This window comes from Balaenoptera borealis (assembly GCF_965194805.1).
Source record: "Balaenoptera borealis genome assembly, chromosome: 5".
Classification (NCBI taxonomy): Eukaryota; Metazoa; Chordata; class Mammalia; order Artiodactyla; family Balaenopteridae; genus Balaenoptera; species Balaenoptera borealis.
In genome coordinates, this window is record NC_138862.1 from 73571726 (window position 1) to 73598423 (window position 26698).

Here is a 26698-nt window from a genome sequence, read left to right on the forward strand (position 1 = left end):
GGCTGCAGTAACAAACACGCCCTGAAATCTCAGTGCCTTCATATATATTTGTTTCTTTCCCAAGAAAATTTCACTCTGGGTGTAGCCACTCTCTAGGGCAACTTCCTTTCAAGCAACAACCCAGGGATTCAGACTACTTCCATCCTGTAGCCACGCCCCCCTGGAACACAGGCTTGCAAAGGGAGAGTAGATAGGGCGGTGCAGTGGCTTTCACTGTTACTGTTTAGTAGTAACACCCATCACCTCTGCTCACGGTCCATCAGCCAGGTACTAGTCATACGGCCACCCAACTGCAAGGAGCCAGGAGAACAGGGTGTGGGTGAGCACTGGTAATGTTCTTACCACCATGTCCACTGGATACCTGTTTTAAACAGTCTCAGTTAGCACTGGCCCTGGAAATCCCCATCTGAATACCCATAGGTACAGCAAAATCAACATGTAACCCAGAACTGATTGTCTTCCTTTCCCCAGATTTGCCGTTTCTTATCCTGGCAAATGATAGGTTGCCTGAGCCAGAAGCAAGGGACTCATCTTAGATTCCCTTCCTTCCTCCTTCCTCCTTCCCCCTTAGATTGTCACAAAGTCTCACCAGTTCTCCCTTATACCCTGACCTCTACTTTTAGATATTAAATGATTTTATTTGTTTGGCAGTAGGCAAAATTATATGTACAATTTTCTTTTTTTCTCTTCCAGTTTTATTGAGATATAATTGACACACAACCCTGTATAAGTTTAAGGTATGCAGCATGATGATTTAACTTACATGCATCATGAAATGCCTCATACATACGTCTTGATGGCTTCTGCCCCCTGTTCCTGTCCACAGGGCTGGGGCTCAGTCAGTGCATACTGCATGACCATCCGGCTGTAAAAAATCGGAAATACTTACATTCTGGTTGGTAAATAGTCGTCCACCGCCCAGTTCCCAGCGACACTGGCCTGCGGGCCTCCAGGATCCTACTCCAGTGCTCCAGGCAGCTTCCTTTCCCGTCGGTCAGCTTTGCCTTGTGCTCTGTCAACCTGAGGCCCCTCCTGTTCCCTGTGAGGTCTTGCCACTTGTCCTCTAAGAAGGTGGGTTGAGCCTTACCTCCTGGGTGTCTTTCTCTGACCTTCCTCCCCAGCAGAATTTGCTGTCCACCTCTGTGACCCTTGGGGCCCAGCCCTGCTGGCTCTGAGGAATGACTGTTTTATAGTTGCCTCCACCAGACACTGAGCTTCTTAAGTGGGTAGCTCCCTCCCAAGTGAGTCTGGTTCTGGGAACATCTTATGTTTCCTCTTTTTCAAAACAGCAGTTGTTGAATGTGTCAAGTGCTATGCTCGGTGCTAACATTATAAATCCTCATCGAACCTACAGCCTCCCTGGAGAGGCCGACCCTAAATAAGTAAACAATTAAATGTGTAATTGCAAATGGTACAAAAGTCCTAAGAGGATGAAGAATGGGGTGCCTAGAGCAAGAGGGTCCAGGCAAGTCCTTGGACTGGGTCCATGGGGGTCCTCAGTCCAGGATCCTTCTTCTCAGCCCCTCATAGGTGAAAGGCTTATCCTTTTTTGAAGGGCTGGGGACTTGAGACAGAAATGGGGTAGGGAGAATGAGCTTTTCCTGACTGCCAGTGGCAAGGCTGTTTCCTGGCTGCTCTGAGACTTGGTGTTTTAAAGCATTTTTTTTAAAATTAATTTATTTTATTTTATTTATTTTTGGCTGTGTTGGGTCTTTGTTGCCGCACACGGGCTTTCTGTAGTTGCGATGAGCAGGGGCTACTCTTCGTTGCGGTGCGCAGGCTTCTCTTGTTGTGGAGCATGGGCTCTAGGCGCACGGGCTTCAGTAGTTGTGGCTCGTGGGCTCAGTAGTTGTGGCTTGCGGGCTTCAAGAGCGCAGGCTCAGTAGCTGTGGCTCACGGGCTTAGTTGCTCCGCGGCACGTGGGATCTTCCCAGACCAGGGATTGAACCCGTGTCCCCTGCATTGGCAGGCAGATTGTTAACAACTGCACCACCAGGGAAGCCCTGAGACTTGGTTTTTAAGAAGCTGACGGATGGGATCATCCACAGTCTGCATTTAAAAAAAAAAAGATCACCAGAGCAGCATCCATATGACTTGGGTCCTCTTTGTGCCATGGGTTTCTTGTCTTTCTGCCAAGCTAGGTGACTCTGCCCCCTGCAAAGTGAGAAAGCCAAAGGCTGTGTCAACAGCATCCCTGCTGACACAGGTTCTGTGATCTACTCGCCACCTGTGGAAGACACCCCGGGAGTGACACCTGGTTCCTTTCCTTCAGGGAAGGGTGGTCGTGGCCTCTGATAGGCAATAAGAATGGCTCTGTGGTGGGAGCTGGTGCCCCCCGTGGACGGCAAGCAGGTGCTGAGTGGGGAGGGGCAGTTCCTGCATCCTTTAAAATATGATTCCCTTTAGCCTGAGTTATTTGACTGCTGTAGCAGGGACGGTGGGGGAAGGTAATTGGGAGAAATAGGAAGCTGACTGTATATTTGAAAACCAGACAGGAAAATGAAAGAGCTTTGAAATGATGCTTTTAATCATTGAGAAAATAGGATCCAGTTAATACAGTACAGTTTCATGCCAGTTTTTAGGCGCATATTGAGGGCGCCCTGGGAGATGTTCTTCTGCCAGGTCTCATGAAACTCAGAATGTTGTTTGGCGTCAGGAGCCGCCTAGGTCGGCTGCCTCCGTGGTGTGTGTGCTGTGATGGTGGTCGTAGGGTTAGAACCCGCAGGGGTCTGAGGGACCACCTAGGCCTAGCCCCTTGTTCTGCAGATGAGCAAGTGGACTCAGGGGCCACAGCGAGGCAGACCATGTGTGACTGGCACCCTGTGAGAGGCGCCGGCTTCCTAGCCTCACCAGGAAACCACAGGGTCTTATCTGTGCTGTCAGGACTACCGCCCGTGGCTCACAGGGTATGTCTAGCTCCCTGGAACCTCTGGAGGCCCCTCTTCCTTCCTTCCACCAGTGGGCCCCGTGGAGGGCAGGGCAGTGGGTGGCTCGGGCAGCTCTGGTCCTGTTCTTGCAGTTTCCCTGTCTCCAGAGTCAGCCCGGAAGGGCACAGGGAGGTTTGATCAGGTGAGAAGCAGTTGAGTTCAGCCTAACTGGAGAGAGCCCCCACTTTTTACTTCCCTTTGGAATGCTCCCTTTGGAGCCCAGCCCTTTGTGGCCACAAGTAGCTGTGCGTGGCCCTGCCTCCTAGCTGGCCGTGCCGTGCCATGCTGTGCCAGGGCTCCCCACTGGGCAGCTTGAGAGAAGAGAAGTGTTTCTGTCAAGGGACTTGTGCGGTTTCTTGCTGCCCAGAGGGGAGTTTGGGGTACGCAGCCCCGGGTATAGGGACCTCAGCTTTGCTCCCCACCACCCTGGGTGGGCTCCAGTCGGCCAGTCCGAGAAAAGCTCGAGCTCACATGTCCGCAGCAGCACACCATTCTGAGCCATGGCTTTAAAGTAGAGCCTCTGCTTCAAAGCAGAGACCTCTCGTCTTGCCTACTGCAGCTGCCTTTTAACTGTCCCCCTCCCCAGCCTGGATTGGGAGAGCCATGCAGTCTGCAGGCCTGATCCTGTCAGTCTTATGATCAGTAACTTCCCTGGTTCCCTGCCGAGATGTGGCACTGGAATCCTCCATAACGTGCCCCCAGACTGCCTTTCCGGCCTCATCTCTCCCTGCGCCCCTCACATATCCTTTACTCCAGCCAAACTGACTTGCTTTCTGCTCTCTTCAGAAGTCTTCCAGGCTCTCATGTCTCTGCCTTTGCTTTTCTGTAATGCCATTTCCCACATAGACAGACTCTGGTTCATATGTGTCTTTCAAAGCCTATTATGGACTGGATTGTATCCCCCCGAAATTCCTATGTTGAAGCTTAGCTTCCGGGGTGCTGGTATTTGGAGATGGGGCCTGTGGGATTTATTAGGGTTAAATGAGGTCCTGAGGGTGGGGCTCTGGCCCGGCGGGATTGCTGTCCTTAGCAAAGAGGCAGCAGCAGCACAGCACTGTCTCTGCGTGAGCACAGATGGAAGGCCGTGTGAGGACGCAGCGGGAAGGGGGCATCTGCAAGCTGGGACGAGAGCTCTCGTCAGAAACCGAATTTGCCGGCACCTTGATCATGGACTCCAGCCTCCAGAACTGAGAGAAAATCAGTGCGGTTTAAGCCACCCAGATTGTGGCATTTTGTTACGGCAGCTGGAGCAGGCTAAGACGAGGCCCCGCTGAATGCCATCTCTTCTCCTCACTGTCCCCTCACCGTCCCCGCAGCACTGCCCCTCCCTTCCTGAGCACTTATCACAGGCTTCCTGAGATGATTATTTTTGTTAGTTAATTTCCATCACTAGCCTATCAGCAGTTTGGGGGCAGGGACCTCGTTTTGCTTATCCTAATCAGAGTGCCAGGTATTATAGGTTTATTCAACTAATAATTGAATGAATTAAGTACACAGATACTCACCCCCTACTCCTTGCCAGTTGGCTGTTAGGCTGCGGAGAGTCCTTTTATGGCTGCTTTTCAGTTATTTCTGCTCTTGGTGATCACTTAACCTGATCTCTCCCAGGTATTAACATGTGGAAGGGGTAAAGGACCCATGGTGTTATTTTTCCACCCTCATTATGCCTTGGTTTGCTTGAATGTGCAGCTTTCCCCAGCTCAGTTGGTGAGAGGAAAGGAATTGTTTTGGTAATAGCACGGAAGAGAGCCGAGGCCAGGACCAGACCCAGCCCATAATGACAAGGAAAGAGAGAGCACACGTGCCCCTAAGTCTTCCTGGTATTGTCTGCTTCTAGGAATAGCCTCCAAGCCTCCGTCTTTGGACCCCAGCCTCCCAAAGGTTATGTGATGGAGAGAAGTGGCTCCCTAAGTGGGTGGTGGTGGGGGGAATTACATCTGTCAAGCTGAGAGGCTAGGAGCACAGCCCAGACAGCCAGGGTGCCAAGGGGCACATCCAATTAGGCACCAGGACAGCTGGGCGGGGACGGAGGCACAGAGAGGTGCCAAGTCTACGGAGCAGGGACGTTGCCAAATCAGGCTGCTCCCCTGCCCTGCGGGTCTGATGCCTGCCTTGCTCTCTAGCCACGACTTTCATACCTCTCTCTCCTTTTTTCACTCAGATGCGCTAAAGATGTTCCCTGATTTTTCACTAGTGGCTCCCTTTGCCTTTGCTTCCCCCAGGTCTTTGCATTTCTGTTTCCCCATCTGGCAGGTCTCAGCTCAAGTGCTGCTTGTTCCAAAGACCCTGTCTGTTTCCCCAACTTTTGTAGCCCTTCACAGTGCCGTGTTGCCCCCGTCACTGTTTCTCTTCTCCACAGCACCTACTGCTGTCTGAAGTCGTCCTGTGCAGACAGAGAGTGACACAGAAGCAGAGCCCTTGCCTGTCGCTTCCCTGATATATCTGCAGTGGCGAGAACAGTGCCTGGCATACAGTTGGGGGTAGTAAATATTTGCTGAACGATCGAAAGAATGCAGAGTTGTTCATCACGAACAGGGAGGCATCCGGTGTCTTAGAACTCTGTGCCGTGCGCGCCGGCCGCGTGTGCTGCTGGTGGGATGGTCCCTCGGAGGGGCTGGCGTGGCGCTTCTCCTGGGCGGGAATGCAGGGCCGTGCTCATGCCCATCAGTGCCTAGCGATCAGCTTCCTGGGGCAGCATTTTTCCTCCTGAGTGCTTGATTTATTTCTAGCAGTATCGAGTTTCCATTTTTATTACAGCATCTGAAGCCTCTCATTAGATGCAGAAGGAAAATTTGGTGCGGTTCCAGATTTTTCTTTCGAAAAGGAGAAAACTCTATCCTTGAATAGAAACTCATAGCTCGGCCTGAGCTAGAAGTGTTTTGGTCAGTCAGGAAGACCCTGAAGTTGTAGAAACCTTGTTTATATTCAAGGAATTAAAGTTACCAAGCATCACGACTGTACTTCAGATATAAGTGAAGGTGGAAGTATTTTTAAAAGAAAATAAGACTCGTCCTGGCTTCCACAGAAAAGACACATTCTTTTTTCTTTTGGTACGTGTTCGTTGTTTCTGTGACCACACAGTCACGCCTGGCTTTATAATTGAAATCGTTTGGGAATAGTTTTAAGATTGTTCAACTCTTCCATCACCGGCAGTTACCAAACTCTGTACCTGGATGTTTATCACCAAGGACTCTAATGATGTCACAATGAACAGTTATATGAATTGCACAGAGGCAACTTCATCTCCTAATGTTGGACCGGAATATTCGTAAGGCAGGTTTGCCCTGACCTAGCATTCCAGGAGCCAGACCATAAACACTAACCTGTGGGACTCCACCCGCCTGGGTAGAGGAGAGAAGGGGCAGGCCATGGCCTCCCCGCTTAATCAGAGCAGTGTAGGTTTAGAGAGCAGGCAAGACACCAATCACCCGACACCCTCCTGTCAAGAAAAGGTTAAAATGTCATATGTTTCCATAGGAATGCTGAAGTTTTTCCTTCATGCAGGCATTCAGGAAATGAAACCACAAGAAAGGCCAAGTTGAATTTCTTAATCCACCCCAAACAATGAAATCTGAAGTGTGGGTTTATGGTTGGAAAGTGACTGAGTAAAAATAGCACTGACTGACTCAACAAATCAGCCTCCTCAGGCTTCCAGAGCCGCTAATGCATGCGGACTCTGCCCACAGATGCCCGTGCTTGGCTGGTCAGAGCCTGCCCTCCTTTGGGAAGGTGGGCCGGCAGGAGAATTCAGTCCCACTTTTGTCATCTCCTGCCTGGGTTCCCTGCTCTCTCCATACTCAATTTCAGAAGTTTCCAGTCCAGGCTCAGCAGCGTCCTTTGGCAGACGTGATTCGGAGGGAGGCCCCCTGGCTGCTTGGGTGTTGCGTTTCGAGGGTCTCTACATCTGGGGCAGTGACAGCTCTATTGCCTTCAGCCATCAATGTCCACGTGAGGTTTACACAGTCACTCACCTGGCAGGAGGGGGATTGCTCTGCCTCAGGCTACTTTCCTTGCCGCAGAGGGTTGACTGAACTTTCCCTTTTTTGATCTTGCGTCCTCATGTATCTCTAAGGCTGATCTTTCTTTTGGGGATTCCTCTAGGCCTGGAGCTCTGAGAATGCAACTTGGCCTCTGAGAGACTCATCCCAATAGACTTGAGGGTCTTTCTAAGCTGCTCAGATACCCAAAGCACCTGCCATTTGCCTTGAACTTCCAAGATTTACTTGGCAAGAGGAGATGGGGAAAATGTAGCACAAATACAATTAGATAAATAACAGGAAAAAGAAACCAGTTGAGAGTAACTCCCAGCTTATTGTTTGCTTTTTCTTTAAAAAATACATTTGGAAACCCAGAAAACCACCTTGTGGTGAACTAGGAGGAAGGCAGAAGTTTCTAGATGGACTTGCCTTAGGAAAAAGATTATAAAAATGGGTAACTGGCCACCTTGAGAAGAATCTTAAAGAAACTTGAGGTCATGGCAAAATGCCTTAAATCTGATCGACTTTGCCAGAAAATGGGTATTTTCTGTGAGGTAGTTAATTAATCCCTTTAGAAATGTTTTTAATTTAAAAGCAATACACGTCCTTTTTGAAAAGATGGACAAGTATTTTAAAAATACACATTTTCTTCTAGTTGCATATGTGTGTGAATATATATACACACGCACATAAATATATAATACATTAGTGTATATTTGACATACTGATAATATTATAATTACAATATTATATGTTTTAATTTATTTATTTTTGTCATTACAAAAATACATACATATATATGGTAGGATATTTAGAATAGCATAAAGAAGAAATTTAAAATAATCTGTAATTCCACTATGGGGTGCGGGAATGTGGTAGCTGGTCCCCAAAGACAACCTCCTAAGGAGCCACGCCTCCCAGCATTCACACCTGTGTGCAGTCCCCTCTCCTGGAATTTGGGTAGGCTCTGTAGCTTGTTTTTGGTGGATAAGACCCAGTGGACGTGATGCAGCCTGACTTCTAAGCTCTGTGCAGTTTCAGCCTGGGTCTCTTGGAACACTTGTTCTTGGCAAGCTCCCTTTTGGAATCCAGCTGCCCTGCTGGGAGAAGCCAAGACCCCAGGGAGAGCCCACATGAAAGTGCTCTGGTTGACAGCCCCAGCTGGGCTCTTTGCCAACAGCCAGCATCAACCGCAAGCAAAATGTGTGATGTGGCCATCCAGCCTGGCTGAGTCTTTGGAAGACTGTAGCCTTGGCCACCATCTCCCAGTGTCCATATGGGAGACCCCAGCTGAGGACAGCCCAGCTGAGCCTAGCTGACCCACAGAACTATAGGGGATAATCGTACACTGTTTTAAACCACTAAGTTTTGGGGTGGTTTGTTACGCAGCTACAGGTAACTGGCACAGGGTGTGGGACAGTTTCAAAGAAAACACGCTTAAAGGGAGTATTATGTGGCCAAAGAGCTCAGACTCTAGGGCCAGAAAGGCCTCATGTGCATTCCTGCTCTGTCACTCTCTAGCTGTGTGACCTTAGGCAAGTTATTTCCATGTGTTAAATGGAAATTGGGAGATTTAAAAGTATTCCAGCGTCTGGCACTTAGTAGGTACTAAGTAAGTGTTAGTTTCCATATGGTCATGTTGAATAGTCATGGAGAATGGTGATAAGGAAACATTGGAAACAGCAGTGGCAGCAGCAGAGAATATATAATGAAAATGCTACTATATTTGGATATTTTGCGGCTGTGAACAATGTCATTCATTTCTGAACCTCCTCCACACTTAACATAGTACTGGGCACACAGTACTATGGCTTGCTTGGCTTGGCATGGCTAAGGTCAACACAGTGAGGAGTATCTTCTGTGCCTAATATATCTGTGCTATTCTGAGGACAAGCAGCTGGGCTATGAGTGAGGGGAAAAGGCCACCTCTATTCAGAGTGACAAGGATGCAGGGCTGGGAGGGATTGGGAGAGCATCTGCTCCAGTGCCCTTGTCTTTACAGTCTGGGAAAACTGATGTTCAGAGAAGAAGTGACTCGTCCAAGGCCAGACACAGTGGCAGAGTCAGGCCTGTGAGCCAGGGCTGTAACCTAGTACCCTGCCTACTCACACTTGCCCAGAGCTCCTACGTCCACATTTCATTAAATAAGGCAGAGCACATTTCACTACTTGTTTTAAAAAAATGGGATCAAAATTAACATCACCAATAATGGGACAAATTGACATGTTGTGCCTCCTGATAAGATGGAGTCAGAAGAACCCAGCATCACTTCTGTGCTGTTCCTGACAAAGATGCATAACCTGAGTCTAATCAGAAGGAAATGTTAGCAAACCCAAATTTAGGGAGATTTTACTAAATCATTGGTCTGTGCTCCTCAAATTGTCCCAGGTCCCAGAAGACAAGGGAAGACTTGAGGAACTATTTCATATTGAAGATACATGACAACCATATGCCATCCTGGACCATAAATTTTGTTTTTGTTTTTGGACAATTGACAAATTTGGAATGGGACTGTAGATTAAGCGGTAGTGATGCATTAATGTTAATTTCCTGGGTTTGACGGTTGTACCGTTATGACGAGAGTGTCCTTGTTTGGTAGGAAGAACCTACTAAAATATTTAGAGGTTAAATTTTTTTTTTTCTTTTTTTTTCTTTCATCTGCAATGATGTCAATTTGGCATTATATTTTATGTCTTTAATTTAAAAATTAAAACAAATAATTTTATTTAATTAAAAACCAGAAACTAAATTAATTAAATGAAATTAAAATTAAAACAAGTGAATGAATCAATCAGTGCTTAAGTACAATTTGGTAGAATCTTTTCAGTTGTTGCGTCTGTGTTGGGAACAAGTTATAAAAAGGATTTCGAATGAAAATTGGAATCTGGACTCCCAGCATAGGGGCCGGTCTTTTGACTACTCCACATTCTTGGGTAATTCTTCTTAGATTCATAGCAGGAGGGGCTCCTCTTAACCTTGGTAAACAGGGATGAAAGCAATGAAACATAGACTGTATTTTGGATGGGAGAAAACTATAAAATGGGGACAATAAACCCTACTTGTAAGGATTAAATTAGGTAAAATATGTAAAAATGACCTAGCCCAGTACCTTGTCCCCAGGCATATGGGAACCTCATCATTTTATAGATGATGATGGATAGTTCACTTTTTTTCTTATTGAAGTATGTATGGTTGATTTACAGTTTTATGTTAGTTTCTGGTGTATAGCAAAGTGATTGAGTTATATATATGTGTGTGTATATATATGTGTGTGTGTATTCTTTTCCATATTCTTTTCCGTTATGGTTTATTACAGGATATTAAATACAGTTCCCTGTGCTATACAATAGGTCCTTGTTGGTTATCTATTTTATATACAGTAGTGTGTATCTGTTAATCCCAAACATCTAATTTATCTCTCCCTCCCCCCTTACCCTTCGGAAACCATAGGTGTGTTTTCTATGTCTGTGAGTCTCTTTCTGTTTTGGAAATAAGTTCATTTGTATCATATTTTAGATTCCACATATAAGTGATATCATATAATATTTGTTTTTCTCTTTCTGATTTACTTCACTTAGTATGATAATCTCTAGGTCTGTCCATGTTGCTGCAAATGGCATTATTTCATTCTTTTTTATGGCTGAGTAATATGCCATTGTATATATGTACCACATCTTTATCCATTCATCTGTTGATGGACATTTAGGTTGTTTCCATGTCTTGGCTATTGTAAATAGTGCTGCTATGAACATTTGGGTGCATGTATCTTTTCGAATTAGAGTTTTCTCCAGATATATGCTCAGGAATGGGATTGCTGGATCATATGGCAACTCTATTTTAGTTTTTTAGGGCACTTCCATACTGTTCTCCGTAGTGGCTGCACAAATTTATATTCCCACCAAGAGTGTAGGAATGTAAATTTTTCCTTTGCTTTTCTCCCTCTGCAGCATTTGTTATTTGTGGACTTTCTGATGATGGGCATTCTGACTGGTGCGAGGTGGTACCTCACTGTAGTTTTGATTTGCATTTCTCTGATAATTAGTAATGTTGAGCATCGTTTCATGTACCTTTTGGCCATCTGTGTGTCTTCTCTGGAGAAATGTCTACTTAGGTCTTCTGCCCATTTTTTTAATTGGGTTGTGTGGTTTTTTGTTATTGAATTGTATGAGCTGTTTGCATATTTTGGAAATTAAACCCTTGTCGGTAGCATCATTTGCAAATATTTTCTCCCAGTCTGTGGGTTGTCTATTCATTTTGCCATGGTTTCCATCTTTCTTTTTGTAAGGTAGCATAAATGTCAAAATAATGTAACATTTTCTCAGGAGGCCTGGCTCAGGAGGCAGGAAACCTGGAGAGCCATTTGACCATAGCCAAGTCAGTTTGCAAACCGTCGCAGGTTTTCCACCTGAAAAGACTAAAATCTTTTAATGTTTTAGAAAGAAAAACAGATTTTTTTCTCCTGCTTCAAAAGGTAAGGGGATGGGTAGATCTTCACCTGTCTCAGAGGGGTATTTCTGGGTTCATAAAGTGGAGAAACTGGTTTTTCTCCTTGCAAGTTGCCATAATGTGGATTTCTGGGCACAGGGAATGATGTGGGGCCTCTCTTTCCTCAACTCCTCCATGGTCCCAGGGAGAAGTCAGGCGTGTGCCCGAGGGCAGGCTTTCTCCCCTTGGGGAGAAGTTGGCTGTTCTCTGCCTGATCCACTTACCCTCCTGGTGTAAGCATCTCGGTGGTACCCATCCCTCTCTTGCAGGTCCTCCCGCTGTATCAGCTAGAGAGGATGCTGAAGGAGACCCACAGCCTTGAGTCTGAGGGTGGTGGTGAGCTGTAAGCCCCATTGGAGAAGGATGAGTCTGCTGGGTGAAAGGGACTCAGGCAGTTCAGCCCCAGGAAAGAGGGACGGATCCATTGTTCACACCAGGAAGAACTGCTGCCAAAATCAGAAGCCTTTGTTTTTTGTGAAGTGAAAGAAGTGGCCAGGGTGCTGGGACCTTGAAGGCAAAACTGCCTGTGCTTGCTTAGGTGTTGTTGTCAGAGACCTGAAGGTCAGCATCCTGCTCTAGCACACAGCCGCGCAGCATGCAGGAAATGTGATTTCAGTGTCAGAATGGAACAAGGCGCCGGCCACACAAGAGGTTCACCACTGGAAACAGTGTTGGGAGATGTCAACCATCCTTGTGGGGCGGGGCCCAGGTGAGGCATCCTTCTCACAGAACTCCGCGGGCATTACGGAGTTTTGGGGTGTGCTCCAGCTCGCTGGGGTCTGGCTTGGCTCTGGCTTGGCTCACCTTACTAGTGACTGTGCCCAGATTTGAAGAGACAGGTTGGGGCACAGGGCAAGGAGCCAGGCAGGGAGGGAAGTGAGCGGCAGGCGATGAAGGACAGGCGTCCTTCACGATGGCATCCAGGACCGGCGGGCGCAGATCTCAGTAGGTAGGTAGGTAGGTAGGTGATGGTAGGCCATCACGGAACAGGTGAGGGCCGAGCAACGGTCTGGAAGGTGAGCAGACAGGAGTCCAGGCAGGAACACGCTAGTGGCTCCACTGCAGCAAGGGGACTTTGTGCACAAGGAAAAAGAGTCTGGACATGGGTCCGATGATGTGGACTTAGTTCCTGGGTTGCCGTTATTGACCATGTGACCTTAGCAAAACCTAATCTCTTTGGGCCTCTACTTCTTCATCTGCAGAGTGGGTGGAATGAATACTTGCTTGCTGTGGAACTACTGCTAGTTGCTGCTCTATTCTCTCCTTTTTCATTTTTAACTGAATCCCATTTATTAGGGAGCAGCATTATGCCCAGTAAAAGAATATATTCCACAGCTTCCCTTGCAGCTAGGTGTGGCCACGTGACTAAATTCTGTCTGGTGTGATATAAGAAGAATGGTTAAGGACTTCCAGGAAGGTTGCCTAAAAGGTCTGCCTTATGGCAGGGGGCAAAGAAGAGGGAGGGCCTTTCCTCCTTCCTCCTTTCTGTTGCCTGGAATGCAGCCAGGTTGGCTGGAGCATCAGTAGCCATCTTGAACCATGAGGTGACCTTGAGGATGGAAACCAGACCTAGGATAGCAGAATGAAAAGGTAGAAGGAGCCTGGCCCCTTGATAACTTCACAAAGCAGCCATCCCATCCCTGGATGGCTTAGCTATGGTCTAATGTGTGTTTAAACCATTGTTACTTTAGGTCTTCTGCCATGTGCAGTTGGACCCAACCCACAGAGGTGCACCTGCCCCCTAGGGTTGTTGTAAAGATTAAACGAGCCAAAGCATGGGAAAGAGTTTTGTGATCTGGGAATGCACTTTGAACATCGCTATGTGCTGTAAAATATAAGGAATCAGTCCTGTTATTGTCATTGTCATCTGAGTGAACCGAAGGGGGCGGGGGGCTGCTGGCCAGGCCCAGGGACAGGAGCGTGTGTCAGGGCAGAGCTTGGGGATGAGGAACTGCAAGGCAGTGGGATAAAACCTTTGTTAGTTTCCCTAATTCTGAATGGAATCTGTGGGTCTGGGGTAGGTTCAAATGCCACCGCAGAGGAAGAGAGTGGCTGGAAGATGGAAAGAGAGAGGGCAGATGGGATTAGAAGCAAGAGCCACATACTTCCAATAAAAAACCTCAGAATGAGGAATTTGCAAAGTCCAGCTTTGACCGTTTGGGCAGACCCATGGTAACTGCTGTATCGCCATTTCCAGAAAATACCTATTTATTCTGCCCAGAGAGGACTGCTTTCTACAGCTGCCGTCCCTAGGGGTCTGTGAAAAAAGCCTGCTGGTGAGGAGCAGAGACCAGGCATAGACTCAGTGCTGGTGAACAAAGTCACACTGTGGTCCTGCCCCCAACAGGAAGGAGAGTTTACACGTTTGGAGACAAGAAATAAAGTCTATAGCAGACATCAGAGAGCTGTAAGCTGTGGAGAGGCCAGCAGGGACCATGGACATCCATACCATAGAAATGAAAGAAAGTGGGATATTCTGCTCTTCTGCTTTTCAAATCTAAAATTCAATTTCCCCTGCATATTGAACTTCATAAAGAAGTACATGAGCTGTAATTTCATATTGGCAATATAAGTGAGAGGAAAATTGAGGCTGGGTGTTTTATGTGTTGTCTTATATATGTTCCTAAAGTTTTTCAGCCAAGTTCAAAATAAATTCTGTCCTATCCTAAAGGATATGATTTATACCAAGTCACAGAAGGTGCTAAGGATGAGGGAGGAGACTCCCGTTGCACTGCTGCTGAAGCGAAAACCGTGTCTTTTCATAATACTTTGTTTTGTCCACAAAACAGGAGCTGATAGTTGTAAAAAATGTTACGGCTGAGCCATAGCTAACACTCCATGCTTAATTTTGAGAGGGGTGAGTAGGGCTAGAAGAAAGAATTTGCTTTGTAGTTAATACATAAAACTGACTCTGGTCATTAATTTCAACCTCTTGGCCCCAAAGCCTTTCACCAGAACTGCTAACGGGTTGTATTAATCACTCTTGTGAACTCCGTTTCCTTTCCCTTCCCCTCCTCCCTCAGGGGAGGGGCCGGCTGCTGATGTGGAAAGCATAGATTAGCCTGGGGGACTTCCTGGCTGCGCTGAGCCTGCAGACCCGAGCACTGCTGTATCCTGGCCATCCAGGGACCTGCAAGGCAGGGAAGCGCGGGGCTTCGGAGCAAGTATGGGGCTTCAGAACTTCCTTTCGACTTACTTTTGTGGCATGAAACCTCTTTTTCCTGAAACTTCTCCATTGGCCCTTGCTCAATGAAAGGGTACCCCAATAGTCTTCAAGTTCCTTGAGGGTGGGGGCCTTGAGGGAGGTGGCTGTGGGATGTGGGAAACCCCAACTCTGCCTGAGATGCTCTGCGTCTGTGTGGTATTTTTGCTCTTGATGTGGCAGCATTTCTTGTTTTTAAAGATAATGGAATTTGAAAAGGGACTTCAGAGATGTCTGAAGGCTTTTCTCAGAAACCTGTATGAGGCAAATCTGTGCTTGCCCTCAACTCTGACACTTCCTTGCCAGGTTGTCCTAGGTGAGTCGCCAAAACTCTCTGAGCCTCAACTTCCTCATTTGAAGATGGGAGGTCCTAATACCCACCCAGCAGAGCAGAGTGGAGGTTCGTGAGCTGGGTCAGTAGTTGTAAAACCCCAGCATGGGCCTGCAACAGATACCCTCTCCCTGCTCCGAGGGAGGGAGCATTTAGCTGACCAGGCTGGAAGAGCCCCTTGGACGCTTGGCATGTTCCACTGTGTTCCTTCGTGCCAGCTATTCCCATAGTTAGCCAGCTGTCCTGCAGCTGGGCCTTGCACGGGGAAGGGAATGGAGAAGGAGCTCTGAAGGACAGGGAAAAGCCCAGCTGGGAGGTGACCCAAGTTCCCTGTTGGATGTGAGAACCACCGCAGCCCTCGGACCCCCTCGGGGACACAGATTGTGTCTGTGCAATGCAATGGCGGGCCCTCCATCACACACAGCCTGAAACCCTCTAGCAGGAAATGCCGGGCTGGTGTGGCTGGTGTGGCACATCAGGACTGTCTCCTCCCCGGTCAGGAGCCTCTTACCTTTAGAGGAAGTCTCCACCCCTTTCAGGTGCCCTTTGGATCCTGCAGGCCAGAGGTGCTGCTGAGCAGCAATTAACAAGGTCCAGATGATGATAAAGCAGGTGGCAAATTGCTGCAATCTTGCCAAGCAGACAATGAGAAAGTGAGCTCCCTTTCTAAGCAGCTGCTTCCAGGTCCTCAGCCTCATGATGCCCCGCATTGCGTGGAGTTGTCATGATTTCCCTTCCTCCCCAAGCCCCATCCGGGTTAGTGGAAAGCTTGGGCTGATGTTCAGAGGTGAGGGCCCTTTAATGTGTTATAAATATTTATCTCTGGGAAGCTCTGATGCTCTTTCAAAAACTCAAAGGGAGAGAAGGTGCTTGCATGGTTCATCTGCCCCTGGAGAAGGCCCGTCTGCTGCCCAGGATGGGGGGCTCCGTGCTTACCTAAGTGAGTCTTACCTTCTCATCATTTCCTGACCGATTATGTTTTGTGTTGTTTTGTGTGTGTTAAGATGTGTCTGTTGTTTCTGGGGATAGGAGAAGGGAGGGGAGAGGAAAGGAGGTTTTTAAAAATCCTTTTGTTTGTTTGCGGGTATCCGTAATTACTCACTCCGGGTTGTAATTCCATCCACGGTCAGATGACATGCCTTGTGGCTGCTTTAATTGGAGGCTGATGATGAGCTATCTCAAGCCTGTTTCCATCGGGGAACGTTGACTTGGGAACCTCCCAGCTGGTTTTAAGGCCATGGACATTGCCTTCTGCAGTGCACTTGTGCAGAGGCATCAACCCTACAGCCCAGCCCGGCTGGTGCTCAGGGCCTCAGACACAGCAGCGGGGGTGGGCTTTCTGAACCCCAAGAACAATCACCCGGGCAGTTGGAACCTCCTCAGTGCCATCCAGGGTCAGGATGGTGATGATGGTAATGGGGATTTGAAGGTCTTGAAAGCTCATTTTGAGCCAGCACTTGGGATCTTGTCTTTCCTTTTCCAACTTGTTAGAACTGAGTGGCACCATGTTGTTAGCCTGAAACTGGAGCATGAGAGGACGAGGCGAGCCGACCTCCTCTTGTGAAGATGGCACCACATTTTTTACTTTATCCCCTGGAGCTGAAGCTCAAGAGGAAGTATGTCTTAGACCAGAAAGCCCACCTAGGTCCTGAGCATCTTTTCCCAGTTTGAGTTGACATACTTCAGTGGATCCTATCTTGTGATCACACATTCACCAGTCCTGTGTGACCCCTGAACCACCTTCTATACCTTGTAGGCAGCAATTCTTCCGTTTCCTGAAATAGCCCAGGTCAGCTTTTCTGAGCTGTTGCCGAACTATTGTCCTCCATGGAAACCAGCGTTTAAAGCTCCAGCTGCTGAGCCATGAGGTGGGAATGCCGGAACCTCTTCCAGGTTCCATCATTTACCAAGAGGCCTGGGCAACCAGCATCAGGGAGTTGAACTCACCTGAGGATGACCAGCCACAAGTGTGTTCCTCAAACACCAGGTGCACACACAGGTCTCTTCCTAACACGTGAGCCAAGCTTCCTTCTACCTGAGAACATGACCTAGGCACACACTGATACTTCAGTTCTTGTTTTTGTGATTTAAACACATATGTGAGAAGATTTTAAGTCTGAGGGGCTGGTCGGAATGCCCCTCACCCAACTGATTGAATGTAGCAGCAGACACATTCCCGGGAATGCACAGGTCTGTCTAGAACAGAGGATGGTGGGCACGGGGCGGACAATGCTTGACTGCTGGTTGCTGTGGCTCTCACACGGGGCGCTGAGCTTGAGTCTCCATTCTCCCTTTGAATTTAGCACAGCTCAAGGTGTGTTCTTAGAGGAATGTAAAGATTTGTTTGTTTTTTTTAACATCTCTGCCTGAAGTTAATGTGAGAATATGGAGAGCCATTTTCCCATTTCCAAAAGTTGACTACAAACTGTGTGGGTCATGGAAGTCTTTCTTTTCTTTGGCTACTACTTGTTAATCTTTAGGTTTACATTTTCATGGGTAATTTGCGGATCCTCCATGAGCTAGTTGTGTTGGGTGCCTGGCAAGTCTTGTGCACAACCCTTTGGGCCATTACACAGTATCTTCTGCTCCCTAGGAGTTCATGGTCCATGCTGGGAGTGGGTGGTGGCAGGGGGGCTAGTTAACATGAGAGCATTGGCTAGGGAGTCAGAAGACCTGAGTTCTGGGATCAGCTTGGCCACCTAGCTGGACTGTGTAATCCCTGGCAAGTCCTTCTGCTTCTTTGGTCCTCAGTTTCCCCATCTGTAAATGGATATATTGGCCTCAGTTATTATCAGGTTCCCTTTTCAAATCCATTATCCTAGATTATTCTGTCCACTACCGTTTTTGCTTTCTTCTCATGGGATTCTGACATGGCGGACATTCAACCAGTCTGAGATGCAAGACTTTTTTTTGCATCTTGTAGACTACTACTCCTCCTTTTGCTCAGACATTCTCCCCCATGCTTTATAGATTTCATCTCCTCTTCGCTTTGGGGGCAGTTATCTCATTCATTTATTCCTTACATTTCAGTGGTCTTACTGCTGTCATTACAGCTGTCCTCCAACCAGCATCTTCTCTGGGCCATCACTGTGGCTGCTACTTCCACATATCGACCTTGTTTCATCCTCAAAACAATCTTTCAGCATTATGTATAAAACGCTCCGGATGTAGTTCCCACAGAGATGACTATATCAAGGACCAGAGGAACAGGGCCCTTTAAAAAAATCTCATCCTAATGAATTCCAGCCTTCCTGGTAAGCATCTACCTCTTTTCAGCAGCGACATTTACAACTTGGCATCTTATTTCACAATTACATAAAAGGATAACTGTCTGGACAGATGCCTGCATGTTAGTGCAGGCTGTGCTGGGAGCTGTTGGCCTCCCTGAATAGAAGGGCGTGTCCTCCTGCCTCAACCTGAAAGTTGACAACTGGGTCAGTCCTTTGACACTGGTGTGAAGGGGTCACTTCATGCTGGAGCTGCTGCCTCTTTCCTTCCTAATCAGTTAACCTTGTGTGGTGAAGGCCCTCTTGAAAGAAGTCTTCCCAAGCTGAAGCAAATCCTTCCTGAAAGGTGCTTTACCAAGGAGGAGTTATAAAAAATATTAAAGCATCTCAAATTCCTGTGTCTTAGGGCTGCACCTGACTTTCCCAAGTTCACTCCCAGCCAGTCCCTAAAGGTCTGGGAAAGTGCTCAGATTTACTGAGGGGCGTATTAAGACAAGGCCAGGCTCTGCCCAGATGCAAGAACTGGGTCTCCTCAAGAGAATCTGATGTCCTTGAGCTCGGCCCTCTGCCCAGGTCCTGTCCAGGCAGGCCAGGGAAGGAGGTATTCGGGTTGCTTCAGGCAGATTAAGTAGGATTTAGATGATCTTGAAAGACCAGAGAGTACACATAGCACATGGTAAGCTTTCAAGGAAGAATGACTGATTGACAGACTGAATGGCACCTCGATCAGGAATTTCTCTAATTATAGTGAAATTACCGCTTTTATATAGAGGACTTCCTCATAATTCTCATTAGGCCAGGCTGTCACTCTGCAGACCTGGGTTCAGATCCCAGCTCCGAGACTTGTTGGTTGTGGGACCTTGGGCTATTTTTTTTAACCTTTCTAAGCCTCTGGTTCTTCATTTAAACATGGGAATAACTTCACTTAACATGTCGGGTGGTTATGAGAAATAAAACTGTCGCCTGTGTAATAATACTGGACACTTAAAAACCACTTGGAGAAAGGGTGCTTCTTATGTGGCATTTGCTGATATTATTGGAAGTACTCCCAGGGCCATGAGGATGAGAGTTCCCTTTCTTTCATAGCCCTGACAGTGCCACAAAACTACCACCATACTTCCTTGAGGCCTCCCATCTCCAGGTCAAACACCCTTTTGTCCTCTCGCCATCCCCACCCCTGGCGATGATGTGATTTCTCTGTTTGGGATGATGGTGCCATCCTGTCCCTGTCTCATGAGGGCTCTGCTCTACCTTGTGTAAGAGCTGCCTGAAACCCTGGACTTGGGAGCTCGGGACGCAGGAGGTGGACTGAAAGAAAGGAGAGAAATGGCTGGAGGGGGGTGTGTGCGGTGGGGCCTCCCCATCATGACTTCTTGATGGCTGCAGCTCATGCCTGGACATTCTCTCCTGGGACACAGTGTCCTTCCCTAAGGTCACCATCAGGTTCCTGACCTCTGCTCCCCAGGGCCACCTCTGAGAGCAGCAGGTCCCCTGAGACTCCACCTTGTGGCCTGTCTCTCTTCTCCTTCCCGGTTTAGGGCAGCTTCTAGGAGGCAGCCGTGTCACCACATGGGCTTGCTGACCTCCGGGCTCCTGGGTCATCACCCTTCCTAGTTTCTAGGTAGCTGTGATCATTGTCTTTAGTGCAGGAGGGAAAGTGGCAGTTTTGCTCACGTTTACATGTGGGGTGGGCAGTGTGAAGGCAGGCAGGCCGCCGGGTCCGAGCTGGCCTGGGGCCCATTCTCATCTACCCGCTTCCCACAGGGGCCCAAGAGGCAGCCTGCTCCCCTCTGGCCTGGGCAGCTGGATTCTCACCTACTGGCACTTACTTTTTTTCAGAAAACTCATATGGGATGTCAATTACTGATTTGTTTCTGCATCACAAAGGAAAGTAGAACAGAGACAAATGAATCAGTTTTCTTGAATCATGAGCTGTGATGTCTTCATAAACTAATCTAGAGAATGACTGTTGAATTCCACAAACGTTCCTGAGTATTTACTGAATGCCAGTCCCCGCACTATGAGTGGACGGAGGCCAAGATGCCAAAGATGGGGTCCCTGTCTTCAGGGGGCCTCCATGGGCAGTGGGTCCTGACGGCGCTGTGCTCTGCGGCTGGGCCGTTATGAAAGGGTGGTGGAGAGTTGAGGGGGGAGCCCGGCATTCTGGGTAGGTGGTGCTGTTAGCTCACTGCTCCTCAAGCCCAAGTCCCCTTCTTCCGTTCAGTCTTCCTCAACTGCCTCAAGCTCTAGTGAGTTCCCTACTCTCCAGACCCTGGGTTCCTGTGGCGCCTACAGCCTGGATGATGTTTCCCACCTGTTATCTCGTCTTCTCGGCGTCACAGCCTCACGAGGCACACTGTATCATCCGCACTAACAAATGAAAAAACTAAGGTCTAGAGAAGTGAAATAATTTCCCCAGGGTCACAAAATTAATCAGCAACAGAACTGGAGTCTGCTCCCTTGTGGTCTGATTCCCAGGCCAGGCCTTCTCTTAGTACTACTCTTTCTCCTTCATCACTTAACCCCGAGTGGCCCCTCTTCCACGTCACGTCAGCACTAGGTCCCTCCTTACTGTTTTCAGTCACCTGAGTGTCCCTCCCTGAGGGCAGGGCCCAGTCAGCTTGGTGTCTGGTCCCCTGCTGGCACCACCGGCCCAGGAGCTCAGACAGTCCTGTTGGATGAAGGATGGAGAATGAACTCAGCGCCTCTCTCCTTCCTTCTCGCCCCTGAGTCATCTGGGGGCAACGGAAGCAAACAGCTCTTAAGAGCCAGGTGATTGTGAGAGTCAGTCTGTCTAATTATAGCTCAGTTAGTCTTTCAGACAGTGGATTAAAAACATAACAGTAGGCCTGGCGCGGCCCGAAGGCCCGCAGCTTGGCCTGCCATGTTCCTCTCCGCGGTGCTCTGGGCCCGCGCGGCTGGCTTCGCTGCCCAGTGGGGAAGACATATAAGGAATTTGCATAAGACAGCTGTGCAGAATGGAGCTGGAGGAGCCTTATTTGTGCACAGATATACTCCTGAGAATAACCCAGCTACTCCATTTGATTTCACACCGGAAAACTATAAGAGGATAGAGGCCATTGTAAAAAACTACCCAGAAGGGCATAAAGCAGCAGCTGTGCTTCCAGGCCAGGATTTAGCCCAAAGACAGAATGGATGGCTGCCCATCTCTGCTATGAACAAGGTTGCAGAAGTTTTACAATTACCTCCATTGAGAGTATATGAAGTAGCAACTTTTTATACAATGTATAACCAAAAGCCAGTTGGAAAATATGTTCAAGTCTGCACTACTACGCCTTGCGTGCTTTGTAACTCCGACAGCATACTGGAGGCCATTCAGAAAAAGCTTGGAATAAAGGTTGGAGAGACTACACCAGACAAACTTTTCACTCTTATAGAAGTGGAATGTTCAGGGGCCTGTGTAAACACACCAGTGGTTCAAATAAATGACAACTACTTTGAGGATCTGACACCTAAGGATATTGAAAAAATTATTGATGAACTCAAGGCTGGCAAAATCCCAAAACCTGGGCCAAGGAGTGGATGCTTCTCATGTGAGCGAGCCGGAGGTCTTACCTCTTTGACTGAACCACCTAAAGGACCTGGCTTTGGTGTGCAAGCAGGCCTTTAATTTATATTCAACTGTAAATATGTCACTGGAGAAATAAAATATGAATCTCCTATCTATCTACATAGACTTTTTATATTATTTGTTCATTTCCATCTGTGTACACCTTGCTTGTAACCTAGCAACTTGCAGCTGTAAGTGCCATGTCAGAACTTCAGAGCACCATTTTAATCTTCTGCTATCTTTGGCTAACTATGAACACATTATTCCATAAGCTAGTTAACAGTTATTTCAGTATTACCCATTTTCAACTGCCCCTTCACTTTTATCAGTAATATTAAATTATTGTGAAGTAAAAATTCTGTCAAATTTCAAATACATTTTGCTCTCCCATCTTTAGCCATAGCCAAGTCTTAAGTTAATATGATCTTTCTATAAACCTTATTTGTCAGTATTCTCTTTAAACATTTTTATATTTACAGCACAGAATTGTTACTGTAATTTCAACTGGTAAGTGACATATCAAGCAGACTGTAGGTGTAATGAGGATAGGGTAGTTGTCTCTAGAAGTACTATTTATCATTTTTAAAGAAGGAAGGTACAAAACAAAACCTGACCCTGCAAGTATACAAAAACTAATTGGGGGAAGAAACTGGAAGTGTAACTTGAGTTGGAAAGTTTGGTGGATATGGGAAATATACTCCTCAGCTGAATGCATATTACAACTTAGAAGAAAGAATAAAACCCTTTGTGTACAATATCCAGTTCAAGAAACTAGATATGAGTTTTGCAAGCTGGAATAAAAAATTAATAGCCAGCTTTAATTCAGGGATAGATCTAAACTAATCCAGTTGTTTCAGGATTTCTCAAAGTCACTGTTTGGCCTTGATCTTATGACAGACTAGTAACTATGATGCTTGTAAATATGATTATTTTTAAGACTGTCTTTAAAAACTAGTTTTTGAGAAACGAAATTGAGTTATTTGTACTGAGGTGGATGGATCTAGAGTCTGTCATACAGAGTGAAGTAAGTCAGAAAGAGAAAAACAAATACCGTATGCTAACACATATATATGGAATCTAAAAAAAAAAAATGGTTCTTATGATCTTAGGGGCAGGACAGGAATAAAGACACAGACGTAGAGGATGGACTTGAAGACACGGGGAGGGGGAAGGGTAAGCTGGGACGAAGTGAGAGAGTGGCATGGACATATATACACTACCAGATGTAAAATAGCTAGCTAGTGGGAAGCAGCTGCATGGCACAGGGAGATCAGCTCCGTGCTTTGTGACCACCTAGAGGGGTGGGATATGGAGGGTGGGAGGGAGACGCAAGAGGGAGGGGATATGGGGATATATGTATACATACAGCTGATTCACTTTGTTAGAAAGCAGAAACTAACACAACACTGTAAAGCAATTATACCCCAATAAAGATGTTAAAAAAAAAAAAAACAGTATCTAGGTCTTTTAGCTGTTTCTCTCTGGGTCAGCATCCTAACTCCACACATATCAAGGTTTGAAGAAATATATAGTAATAAGAACCTGAAGCAATAATGACTTCTGTGGGTGACTTACTACCTGTACCCCAAAGAGAAACACCTGTATGCTTTGAGCTTTCATTAGGGTGTCCATGTACCGTATCATCTAAATCAGATACTTTTGAGAATGAAATGGTGCTCTTTTGACAATTACACCAGGACAGTGGCCTGAACTGGGGGATCTGGTTACCTAGTTTTATAGAAACTGTATGTCTGCAATTGGAAGGAAATCTACAGGGCCACTGTTTTTTATGAAGGCTTCTAGTGAGTGGGGGCTTGCTGGTAGACGAAGGGCCTTTGTTTCAAGCAGTGTCTTTGCATTATTCAGTGACAGCAAGAATAATCCAGTACCCTTTTCTGCACCTTCCACTTCATTTTCTGTCAGAGGCTGAGCCTCCCAGGATGTGTGTCTGTCTCATTATTGTATTGTTCTTTCCTCCAGAGATCCTGCGGATAATTCAGCTGGACCTAGACCTAAAGTACAAGACCAACATCCGGGAATTGTTTGAGGAGTTCGATAACTTCCTGCCCGGCGCCGTCATTGGCATAGCAAGGGAGATGCAGCCAGTGTACAGGTATGTGGCAGCAGCTGGTGGGCGGCCTCCAGGACCCCTCCTCACTCCCCCTCCACCCTCGGCAGATTGGGATTGATCGGTCTGCAGACTTTCTGTGCTGAATATCTCAGGGACACGTTTGTACTTACTGCTTATATTTAGTAGTATGGGCAGGTGGGTCTGCACCGAATCCGTAGATGTTACTTCATTCATTTGGCAGAGTTTGTGACATTTTTTCTTGTGGAAAGCCCAGCCATTTGGATTGTTGGTTCTGGCTCAGCTCAGAATTTTAAAATCTTGGGCTTTGTCTTATAGAGGAGGTATCAAGATATAGCTTTAACTTGCCAGTCTGGTGATGAACTAGGTTTTCTTGGCCTCGAGTCACCATGACCCCTCCTCTGTATAAGTGGAGTGGGTTTATCAATGTCTTTCAGGGAGGGAGAGGCAGCATAATTTTGGAACACAGATTGGCGTCTCCTAGTGAAAAGCGCATTCTCGTGCTGCAGTGTTTCCCTGTCAGGTGTGCAGCATGAAGAAACTCCAGCACCTGAGGACCAGGAGACACATTCAAGAGTGTTCGTCGCGGCATTATTTGTAGTAGCCCAAACCCAAAACAACCTAAATCCTCATAGACAGCAGAATGGATAAATATAATATAGTCATCTAACTGAGTATTATATAAAGATAAAACGAGCAGACGGGGAGCTAGCTATGTGCATTGATAGGCAAAATGGAAATGTAATCTTTAGGGATATATACGCAAGTGGTGAACATCATAAGGAAAACCAAGGGAACGATGGTTCCCAAAGCCAGCATGACCGTCGCCTCTGGAGGGAGCGGGGGAGTGGTGGGAACGCAGACACGGGTGGGGATTGCCGCTGGAGGCCTGCGTTGCTTTTGTGCTCCACTTGAGGGACGGTGCCTGTGTTTGCATGTACTCCTTTGTATGTAGTATATGTCTTACAATTTAAAAAAATTAAAAAAGGAAAGGAAAAGCAGAAGCACATGCAGGTTTTTGTTAAAAACTAGGCCCACGGCCCTGGATACAGAGAGTTCCATGTTGCTGACTCTTCCTCCTCTGGCCAGAGCCATAGCTCACCCAGAGCCTGGAGCTGGGATTTCACTGCTCCCTGGGCTGGCCCACCCTTCGTTCTCAGTGCACACCCTCCTGCTGGCTCCCTGTGGGCATTCTCAGAGCTAGGCCCAGTCTTTGGAGAGCTGCAGGGCACCGGCAACTGGTGACTCAAGAACACGCGTTTCCTCTAAGAGAGAGGAGAGTGACAGCCTCGGCTTGGTTGTAGTTATTTGCAAGACCCAGATCACACAACAGGAAATTCCTGCAAGGCCTCTGAATGAGTCGATAACTCCTGGGCCTGGTGGGCTGTTCTCCCTTACATAATCCTCCTGCAGGTTACCCCAGAGTGACAAAGTGGAGCCCTTTACTCTGCTGTGTGTGGGGAAGGGGGAGGTTTGGGCAAACATCTGCCCTTGTACTTATAGCAGCCTCCCTGCCTCATTCCCTCACCTTCATACAAGGTGCATCTTACGTCTGGGGGTGTTGATTTAACAAAGGGAGGAGGGACTTCCTTGGCAATCCAGTGGTTAAGACTCCACGCTTCCACTGCAAGGGGACACGGGTTCGATCCCTGGTCAGGGAACGAAGATCCTGGGAGGAGATGGAAGGAGCACTGAGGGTCTGATGTCCTATGTGCTGGTGCCTGCTCAGCCACCACGCTTGGGCTCCTGCATCTGAGGATGGGAGCAGGTGGGCTCCGAGGCCTCCCTCTTTCAGCCCTGGCATTTGTGATCCCAGCCCTTCCAACCCTCACCATTTCCGCATCGTCTTTCCTTGACCTGAGGTTGCTTGTCAGCTGGTGAGCTCCTCACTGCTCCGTAGGGCCAGTGCCCCAGGGATCCTTAGACCAGGCTAACTATTAAGTGCAGTTAGAGCCCTGAGGCCTCCAAGCCTCGGTTTGGAATCTTCTCATGTAATATAAATGGAAACCTGATCACACTTAATGTAAATGGTGTTGGCCAGAATTTATGTTTTCTGTACCTTGAGGATTTTACAAACAGTGAAACTTAAATCAATTTAATTGGCTTTTTCAAAAGAAATCTTGGAAAGATTTTAGATCCAAAATGAAGTTGAGTTTTTCTCACCTTCGGAATCTTTACTTATCATTCTGTACAATGAGACAGATGAGACCCCTGCGTCAGGGCAGCTGGCAGAGTCCAAAAAAATGCCTCGTTTGTAGGGCTTGCGCCCTCAGAATCAACAGAAATTAAAAGTCTGTCCATGTTCTCCCCGCCTTCCACCCCCCTCCAGCTGAAATGTTTCTAAAGACCTCTGATAAGTAAGTCTGCAAATGACTGCCAGGCGCTAATCTGTGCCCGCCAGTTCTGGGTAATTGCCTTTGGGTATTTGTCCTCTGTTTCAGGCTGAGAATGTTTGGTGCTGGCTGGGGCGGAAACAGAGTGTGGTTTTTTGCCATCTTCCACAAGAAAACTGGAGGCTCCAGTGGCCCAAAAGATCAAGTGTTAGTTGTCTGCCACTTTGGAGTCTGTGCGTGTGTGTGTGTGTGTGTGTGTGTGTGTGTTTGTAGGGAGGGGTGGGAGAAGCAAGAGGGGGGATGAAGACAGGGGAGTAAACAGGGCCTGAGCAAGGGCAGGCAGCGCCGAGCCCTTGTGATGTTCACACAGGCTCAGCCCCATCTCCATGGACTTGGCCATCGTAGCTGGTGGGGAATCCCCGCGGCTGTCTGCCCACCTCTGTGGGCACTGCCCCTCCCCCAGGAACTGGCAGTGGGGCCTGACTGCCACGTGGTCTCCCTGAGTGTGGACTGTGAGATGGGCAAGATTTTGTCATAAACAGAAGCTGCTAGCATC

At 47.5% G+C, this 26698-nt stretch overlaps 1 protein-coding gene and 1 pseudogene across 3 annotated transcripts in view; both read left to right on the forward strand.

Annotated features, from left to right (window-relative positions):
* The window catches only part of XXYLT1 (xyloside xylosyltransferase 1), a 185855-nt gene that overhangs the window by 87867 nt on the left and 71290 nt on the right, over window positions 1-26698 (forward strand). For both annotated transcript variants that reach the window (XM_082393317.1, XM_082393318.1), the window contains exon 3: window positions 23701-23833. In XM_082393317.1, the coding sequence (XP_082249443.1) occupies window positions 23701-23833 (133 nt within the window). The remainder of the gene's footprint in view (window positions 1-23700; window positions 23834-26698) is intronic.
* Window positions 20813-21836, forward strand: LOC309629346 (NADH dehydrogenase [ubiquinone] flavoprotein 2, mitochondrial pseudogene; annotated as a pseudogene). The gene has a single exon. The product of its transcript is annotated as an NADH dehydrogenase [ubiquinone] flavoprotein 2, mitochondrial pseudogene (transcript).